This window comes from Leucopleurus acutus (genome assembly GCF_964270905.1).
Source record: "Leucopleurus acutus genome assembly, chromosome: 18".
Taxonomy (NCBI): domain Eukaryota; kingdom Metazoa; phylum Chordata; class Mammalia; order Artiodactyla; family Delphinidae; genus Leucopleurus; species Leucopleurus acutus.
The window spans coordinates 74,773,547-74,782,939 of NC_139160.1; the positions used below are offsets into that span (position 1 = coordinate 74,773,547).

General features: G+C 40.3%; 1 protein-coding gene across 1 annotated transcript; it reads right to left on the reverse strand.

The window, feature by feature from the left end:
• Window positions 1-1,163: 1,163 nt before the first annotated feature.
• LIG4 (DNA ligase 4) lies at window positions 1,164-8,869 on the reverse strand. Its single transcript, XM_082859203.1, has 2 exons — window positions 8,775-8,869; window positions 1,164-4,990 (listed from the first exon to the last, which is right to left on the reverse strand). The coding sequence occupies exon 2, from the start codon at window positions 4,960-4,962 to the stop codon at window positions 2,227-2,229; it is 2,736 nt and encodes a 911-aa protein (XP_082715329.1). The 5' UTR covers window positions 4,963-4,990; window positions 8,775-8,869; the 3' UTR covers window positions 1,164-2,226.
• Window positions 8,870-9,393: the final 524 nt, after the last annotated feature.

Consider the following 9,393-nt stretch of genomic DNA (forward strand, 5'->3'; position numbering starts at 1 on the left):
TAAAAAAAAAAGATGTTTGTTTGAGAAGTCAGGAATTCTACTATAAAATATCTTTAGATGAAATCATGTGATCTAAGATGACTTCAAAATAATTCAGAGGTCTATAAATATGAAAAAAGATTAATCATTGATAATTGTTGAGAATGGGTGATGTGCATGCAGGTTCATTATGCTATCCTCCTGGTTGCATTTAAAATTATTTCTATGATTAAAAAAATAAGTTACGGTTGGACACATTATGTTTGAGAGGCCCATGCGACTTCATGTGGAGATGTTATGTAAATGGTTAGATATGTGAACTAGAGTTAAGCAAAGAAATCGGGGCTAAAAAAAGTGGGTGTTATTAGCATATTTAAAGCCACTGGGCAGGATGAGAACGCCTATGAATTGAAAGGAGAGAGAACAGGTCTAGTACGAAGAAACTGAACTCTCCAAGAAAAACCAGAAAGGCATCCTTGCCAGAATTTTACAATGTGTCTCAAGTCACCGGAAAATACCTAACTATAAATCAGTAATTCCATTTCTACAAATGTAAACAACTGATTACAAAGCTCAGTAAAGAAGTGAGGGTGACTTAGTGACATAACCTAAAAGCCAGACAATAAGGGCCAGCTGGATACATTACAAACCAATCAATGGAATACTGTGCAGCAATTAAAAATGATGTAGATATAGTTTAGTGACCTGTAAATATTCTCACAATTTATTAGGTGAGAAAAGCTAGTCACAGAAAGCATTATAGCTATATATATATAGCTATATATATATAGCATTAAAGCTATTTATTTGTTACACTGTAAATATGCATTTTGTGCTTTCCTTACCATCGGTAACCTAAAATAGATGTTATCTTTGGTGGTAAAATTATGTACTTTTCTTCTCATTACACATACCTGTATTTTGTAATTTTTCTCAATAGACATTATATAAAAATATACAAGTTTAAAAATTTTAATGAAGCTCATTCAGTAATATGAAATTCAAAGGACCTGAAATAGGAACTGACTTGAATCAAAAATTATATTAATATCATAATATCTATTTGACAGAAATAACTATTATGAATTGTTTGAAAATAAAGATAAGAAATTATTTTAATAGTACTTTAAATATTTTATTTAAATTAAGAAATATAACAAAATAACATACATTTGTTCCATGGGTTCGATAAAATTTTTAACTACTTACAAATAATCTACACACAGTTTCTCAGGTACCAAATTCCAAGTATTTAACTGATGTCATAAAAACATACTTTTCAAAATGTACAGCCTGCATTCCAAAATTTGGTATATTTTGGTATTTATATATTTGGTATATAAATTCAGACATAATATATATATATAAATACATATACATACTATACAAACTTTACATAACCTAAGGGTAAATAAAAGTCACTTTAAAAAGTCAAAGCAATGTACTTCTCTGTAAAGAAAGTTATAACACACATGCCATTCTGACACATTCAATGGGTTATACTTAAGAAAATCACTCTTTGTGGATACTATTTATACTGAAGTACAAATTCACATAAAAGTATTTTCTTTAAAACATGCTCTATTTTAGAAAAAACATTAAGTGTGGGCCAACTACTTTTAAAATTGCAAGAGATTTTAAAACTCAAACTGATCCAACTTTAAGTTTTTAGACCATTAAATCTCATTCAACTTCCCCTGATTTAGCTAATGACATCATTAACAAGGTATGTATTCATGAGCTTGACTTAACCTTAAAAAATAAATTTGTTCACATTTCACATTTAAAAGAGGAATTTTAGCCTTCAACTTAAAAAGACATATATTTACAAGTCCAATTGTAACAATCCTGATTTTTTTCTTGCAATGCTTTTATTAGACAAAAACTATTATTAAAATTTTTATTTGACTTCAGAAAATCCTGTTAGGTCACTGTTTTTAATGACTCTAAAAGCTTCTAAATCTATTTTATTAATGTCTGAGTCAAAATTCTAGATTTCTGTAAGGAGACTGTTAACATTAAACATTTTGTTTCATCTTGGTTATAAAAATAATCAAACACTACACTGTTAAAAAATTTTCTTTCTTGACATTGGGCCATTGGGTGTCTTTTCTATATCAAAAGTTACGATTACTGTGTTTCTATATCTAATAATACTGTTTAAGCACAGATTTTAAGAGATTAAAATAAAATGTGGTTTAATGAGTCAGCCAGATCAGAGGCCTTCCCTCACTAGGAAAGCTAGCTTCAAAGCAAATATTGATTTTCCTCCTGTAATTCCCTCTTGTCTATTGATTCAGTTACCCAACGTTCTTGTAGGATTTTAAACTTTCTCTTAAGAGTTCTTCGAAAAGCTTTAAAGTCTGCAACCCGACTCTGATCCTCCCCAATGATGACATGAGACACTCCCTCAGCTAAGCATGAAACTACTTTTGCTCCATGAAACTGAAGCTCCAGGGCTGTGACAGCTAATCTTGCCCCCTCGATTTTAGTACTTAAGTCATTAATAACAGTATACAAGTCCAAAAAAACGGTGTGGTGTCGAAACATGCTAAGAGGAGTGTTGTCCCAGGAATACCGGTGTTCCAAATCGGCAATCACAGGATCCATTTCCCCAGAAGTCTGTTCACCAGCATTTTTAATTCCCGAGAACACTTCCTTCAGTTGGTTCCAATCTGTATCGACAAAGTAACTATCCCCGTAGCAGTCGTATTCCCGAGCAAAGTGCTGTTTTGTTGACGGGCACATGTGAATCATGAAGCGAGGCTGCCACGGCACACAGCTTTTGGTCTCTAAACACTCTAACAGCCACTCGGGCTTGACGACATCGTGTTTATCAGAAGAGATGATGTTTTTCACTCGAATGTTCTCACACCCTGCGATCACACAGTATGTGTCTGGGCCTGGATTTTGGACTACGTAACCACCAAATTCTGCAATTCTGTTCTCCAGATCAGGCTTTGGATGGCTGTTGGTTCCACTCATGACACAAAACTCCACATCTTCAAATATATTAGAGACTTTGTTTACGTTAGAAAGGTTGGGTGCTTTTAGGTGCTCAATAATCCCAATAACTTTCTTTGTCTTTGGGGCAGCCTTCCGCTTTTTTTCTTGTGGTTCATCATCGTCACCCACATAAAGGTGTTTAGACGCAAGCTTTCCGGAGGCTTTCCCTCGGAGTTGTTCTAAGTCCTCCAGAGATGTACATTCGTGCCATTCTTTGTTTTCTCTTATGTTCTCAATTCGTGGGAAACGCAACGTGCAGCCAGTTTTATACATGCCACTGGGGACAATCTCTGTGGCCTTAACCTGAACGATGACCGAGTTCCAAGGCTCGATGTAGACCTCCGGCTTCTCTGTTCCACACAAAATGCAACTGGGTGGGGCTTTCTTATGAAAAGGCTTCCAGTGTTGGGCCAACTTCAAACCCAGGTCATACAGTTCTTTCATGGTGTAACCTGAGCCAACGCGACAGAGAGTATGAAACACTGATGGTTTTTCACCAGGAGGGGGTTTCTCTGACACCGCACACAAAAAATGAGACATCATTCCACCCCGGGAACCTTTCCCCCAGTAGCCCCCCACGATTAAGATGTCCAGTTCATCCATCAGCCCATTTACATACTCTGGTTTAATTTTCAACCATCCTTCCCCTCTTTTATCTGGCTTGTAAATGGACAGAGGATGTTTTATCATGATCCCCTCTTCTCTTTTATCTATTGCTTCATTCAAAGCATCAATTACTTCTTTCTTAGTATGAGCTTGTGTTTTTTGCACTATTTCTATTCTACCTGGTATTGGTGTAAAAACACTATTAAGAATTTCATACCTCTTTCTCAGTGTCTCCTGTCCTAGCTTTTTATCATTAACCATCAATACATCAAAAACACAGTAACAAGTGTGCAGATCAGAATCTTCTACCATTCTTTTAATATCAAACTTACTCCCCTTTTGCATAAAAGTTTGTGTATCAGGGTTGTAGGCCATCATCTCACCATCGAGGATGCAGTTTTGAACATCTGTTTTGAATGCATTATGGATGAACGGTGTCAGGGAACCTTCCTGTGGGGAAGAGCCAAACTGATCCTCATAGTTATATCCATTGCGGGAGAAGTACCGATACACGTCCCCATCCTTGTGCATCTGCATACGCTCACCGTCTAGCTTGGTTTCGATGTAGAAACTCTGGTGTTTCATGTCCTTCTCAATTCGCTCGATATCTGCTATAGAGGCCAGCATGGGTTTAAATGCAGAGAATAAAGTGATAGAAATATCGCTGAGTCCAACTGAAGGATCATGCAGTTGCCTACAGACCTTTTCCAGATCTGTGGTGACATTATGCAACTCAGCAGCGTCATTATGAAAGACAGCAAATACAGTTTGCTGAGTAAAACCAAGCTTCAAGTCCTTTACAATCATCCGTATCAGCCACTTTTGTTCAAGTGCTGAACTCTGAGTTATAAGCTGAAGAAGACTCTTCTTTACTAGGTCCTTCCTTTGGGCAGAATTATTGTTGGCGATGGAGTCTAAAAGGTCATTTACTTGCTGTATGGTTAAACTTCCCTTCTGTAAACATCTGGGTTTCAACACAAAGTATGCAATCATCGCAAAGTCTCCAGCATCTCCACGAGTTCCGGTAGGTGTTCTGTAGTTTAGAAGTTTGAGGGCATCTTTTCCTTCTCGAGGTAAGTTAAGCAACTCAATATAAAGCTTAGCAAGCATAGTTTCTTTGATGCCATAGGCCATTCTCTCTCTTTCCAGCTGAGGAAGAATAAGTCTCATGGCTGGATAAAAAGAATCTGTGACATCTTTTTGGTTCTTATGAAGGGCATCATGAAACTTTCTCCAAGAATCTAAAAATTCTTTGAAGTGTCTGATTTTTTCTGCACGTCCTTTACTTCTCTGTATTCGTTCTAAAGTTGAACATAAATCTGCAAAAGGAACGTGAGATGCAACAGTCTGTGAAGTTTGTGCGGCAGCCATGGGAGCGACGGTGAATCTTCTGGTTTATCTGATAAAGCAAAAAGAGAATAACTGTGAAGGATAAAATCCAACTCAATTTTAATGTAAAGACCTTACAGAAAGTGCCTGGTTCATAACAAATGTTTAATAATGTTTGTTAAATGAAAACAGACCAATGTTACAAACGATGTCTCTTTTCAACCTCTACATTGAATGATAATCAACTATTTTGTTTCAAACCCATTTCACTTCTGGGTTCCTGAGGTCTTTTCTTATATTTCTCCTCTTTTTCTTTCAGACCACCACCACACAGCACCAGAAACAAACTTTTTTTTTTTCAATTTACAAACAATTTTCCCCATTTTATTGTTTTATTTTTTATTGAAGTATAGTTGATTTACAATATTGTGTTAATTTCTGCTGCAAAGTGATTCAGTTATACATATGTATACGTTCTTTTTTATATTCTTTTCCATTATGGTTGATCACAGGATAGAGAAGATAGTTCTCTGTGCTATACAGTAGGACCTTGTTGTTTACCCATTGTATGTAAAAAAAAAAACTTCCTAAAATCATGCTTTTAACAAACCGCTAGCTCACTGAATTGGAATTTGGCTGAACTGCACTTCTACGTAGATAGGGTCCTTTCCCCCAAATAAGTACCCTCTTCTTCCAGACAAAGCCTAGGACTATGTTTACTGTCACTTCTTCACTGCTATGACAAATCACTCTAGCATTCAAAACCCAAATCAAAACATCCTCCCCATGAAATTCTCACTTTACCTATCTTTACCTATCTCTTTTTTTTTTTTTTTTTTTTTTTTTTGTGGTACATGGGCCTCTCACTGTTGTGGCCTCTCCATTGCGGAGCACAGGCTCTGGACACGCAGGCTCAGCGGCCATGGCTCACGGGCCCAGCCGCTCTGCGGCATGTGGGATCTTCCCGGACTGGGGCACGAACCCGTGTCCACTGCATCGGCAGGCGGACTCTCAACCACTGTGCCACCAGGGAAGCCCCCGCTTTACCTATCTCTTAACTCTATTATCATAGTTACTTACAGTTTTATAAATTTAAATTCATTAGTGCACTTTTTTGGCCGATAATCCCATGCCAGTCATCCCCAAACCACTTGCTGACTATATATGGGACATGCATCGTGCTATGGGCAAATACAGTATGTTTCTGCCTCAGGAGTACATTCTGCAATGAAAAAGAGATGTAATGGGAACAACTATAAAATGATAAGTGCTTTAACAAAAATATAGCAAAAGTAAAATGTCATGAGACAGAGCTTTTCACTGAAATATCTCCTAAAAGTCAGAGAGGAAATAATGGGGGCCTTATTCTAGACCCTGGACTAGGGTCTAGAATATTTGCTAAAGTGGTCACCACAAGCATAAAATTTCTTTGAAGTTTTAAATAATCATGCAAGTTCTATCAGAATCTATAAGATATCAGAACTAATATGATTTAAACTATGGAACGCTAAAATATACTAACTTTTCCAAAAAAAGATTCAAGTAAAATGTGTACTCTAGGAATTTAAGCCATGTTTTATCTTGTGGTTTCAGATACCTCCTGGCATATCCCCATGTAGCCCAGAGGGCAGGGAGTCAGAGCAGCTTCTGGGGAGTGGGGAGGTCTCTTGTGGTGCAGAGTCCATGAAATTCCCGGCCCCAGCAAACAAAAGAGAATCACACAGTATTATCAGCACGAGGCTACACCACCTAGCAGGAGAAATCACATGGTTAACTACAACACCACGTTAACTAAACTGTCAGTCTCTGGAGGTTAGAAATCATGTTGTAATCTGTGCCACTAGCTCCTGGCACATAGTAGGTTGGTTTGTTGAATGAATTACTGAAACCTACAGTTGAGTTCCTGGAAAAGCACACTAGGGAAGGCCAGGAGCTGATCTCACACACTCTCTCACACACACACACACACACACACACACACACACACACACACACACACACACGAGCGATGGGGTAGTTTGGTTAAAAACACCCAGCAGCTATGACTACTCTGGGGAAGGTTAACAAAATCCATTTGGGGGCCTATGGGGCAAAAAACCTCACCTCTCAGTCTAATTCCTGACAAAGGAAATCCAATTTCTACAGAGTCCATTAGGCCGAGATAAACCCAGGAGAGACCACAATCCTGAGTCTTTTATCTCTGAATACAGGAACTGCTTCCCCTTGCTGTGTCTCATTTGAATAACTGACTGTACCACCTGGTTAGGTCTGTTCACTTTCTCATCTCTCAAAACATGCCTCCTCAACCCAGCGCATTACAGTATATAATGCCCTGCTTACAATTCATATATAATATATACCAAACGAAGTATGTTAAGAAATACTTCTTCGAATGTTCAAGATTGGTATAGGGTTTCTGATTTATCTGTAGATTCTATTACAGTCTCAAAGCCCAAGTTTCCCTGAACAAGTCTCAGGCAAAGGCTCAAATTACTTTATACTAATGTTGAAATCCACGTAATGATGTAAATATATATGCATCGTAAGACTGCTCCATAGATAACAAGGATTCCAAAATTAGTATAAAATGAATAGACTTCAAATACTTTTACTTATTAAAATAGTACAAAAGAGTCGAATATTACCATTTCCACTGCTTTTTACATACTCTTTTCATTTTATTTTCTGGATTCTGAGGACTTTGGCTGATGCTTTCGAACTGTGAAAAAGCAATACAAAGAAGTTTGTGGTGAGGGCTCAGGCTCTGGAGTCCAATAAATCTGAGTTTAAATGTGGAGTGTAACACTTCATAGCTGTGTGATATGGGGCAGCTATTTAATTTCTCTACGTTTCCGTTTCCTTAAGTGTTAAGTGGGGTTGATAACTATGTAGAAATTAGGATGATGCCTGACAACTCACATAAGATGCTTAACACAGTACCTGGCATTTAATAAGCCTCTGATCGATTTTAGTACTATAATGCTTGTTGACCCAAAAGACACTGAACACATGAATATTACAAAATACTAAGCCGGTAAGAAGAGAGGGGGACGATTCATTTCGACAAGGATAAGCAAAGCTTTCAAGAGAATATATACAAATAATGACAAATAATATAATATAATAATATACAAATAATACAATAATGACTCATCATCTATTCAGCTGCTGCCTCTATACAACAAGACACACTAGCAAGGTTTTATTCGGTGAATATGGGAGATGATTCAATGCTCTTCTACTGGAGAGAAAGGAATGGCGCAGGTGAAGTTTCCTTCGTGCAACCCTCGACAAGACAGAAGGGTTGACAGGAGCCCACCTTCCACAGCACTTTGTGATATTCTGGGAGAACCTCAGGAGAAAGAAATTAGTGGTGAGAAAAAGCCAGAAAGCTGTGGGAGGCAGGAAGTTAGTGAAAGACAAGGTGTAAGAAGAGAAACAAGCTTACTCCCTCTCCGCAGAATCACTGGACGGTCCACACTACCCTCATCAGCGGATGCCGGGGGAGCCCTGGCCCTGGGCAAACCGTTACCTCTGAGTCCAGGGGTCTCCAGCTGGCGGGGCGGGCGCCGGAATCAGGCCATTCAAGCAGCCAACACGGCTCCTGAGCGTCAAAGGCGGGGGACACTACAGTCCCCTCGCCCCACGTCCCAGGAGGGGGGGGGTCCAGAGCAAGAGCCCGAACCGGGGACCGGGCTTCTAACGCGGCGGGTCGCCAGGGTGTCGGTGCCCCTCACCCGGGGACCCGATGAGAATGAACCGAAGGACGAAGAAGAAACCTGAACTCTTAAGACTGTAGCATTCCCTGGACTAAGAAGACGCTACGCGGCCCCCTCCTGTTCGGCCACACCTACCCAGCCTCCGCCTGCCCAGACTCCACCTCTGGATCCTCCGTGGAATCCGAGGCCCCTCCTGGGCCGTCACACAAACCGCCAACCGGGCCTGAAGCCGCTACCGCCGCCGCCGCCAAACCGGAAGCGGGAGCACCGAGGGCCGGTTCCGCCAGCTGCTCCCTGCGCAGGCGCAATCGCTTCCTGCGGACGGAGCGGCCCTGACTTCACGCGGCCGATATACGCGAGCGCCGTCGCCACCTGCGGGCCCAGAGGCTGTGACGTCAGGGAGATGATGTGCGCAGGCGCCGTACCTTTCCGGAGGCACTGGGAGGACCGCCCACCTTGCTGGGCTGCAGAGGCCCAGAGGGAACCGGGGTTACAGTGTGGTTACCAACACATCTCCGGTTGGCCTCAGCAGCAGGTGCTCTTTGCAAACGGTTGGCCCACGAGAGTGGATTTCGTCGCTGAGGGAGACCCCCAAATACTTTGTCCACTGGCTCCTTACTGGGACTTTGAGCCTGAGCCTCTCTGCTTAGGCTACTCTTAGCAAGTGACACCCTCTCAGAGTTCTGCTCCCTATGTGTAAAGAGTGGTACCATCACTCATTTCCGTGGTTGTGAAAGCACCCAGGGGAGAGGAG

Coding starts and splice junctions, on each gene's coding strand:
- LIG4 (XM_082859203.1), bottom strand. CDS start 4,962: ATGGCTGCCGCACAAACTTCACAGACTGTTGCATCTCACGTTCCTTTT.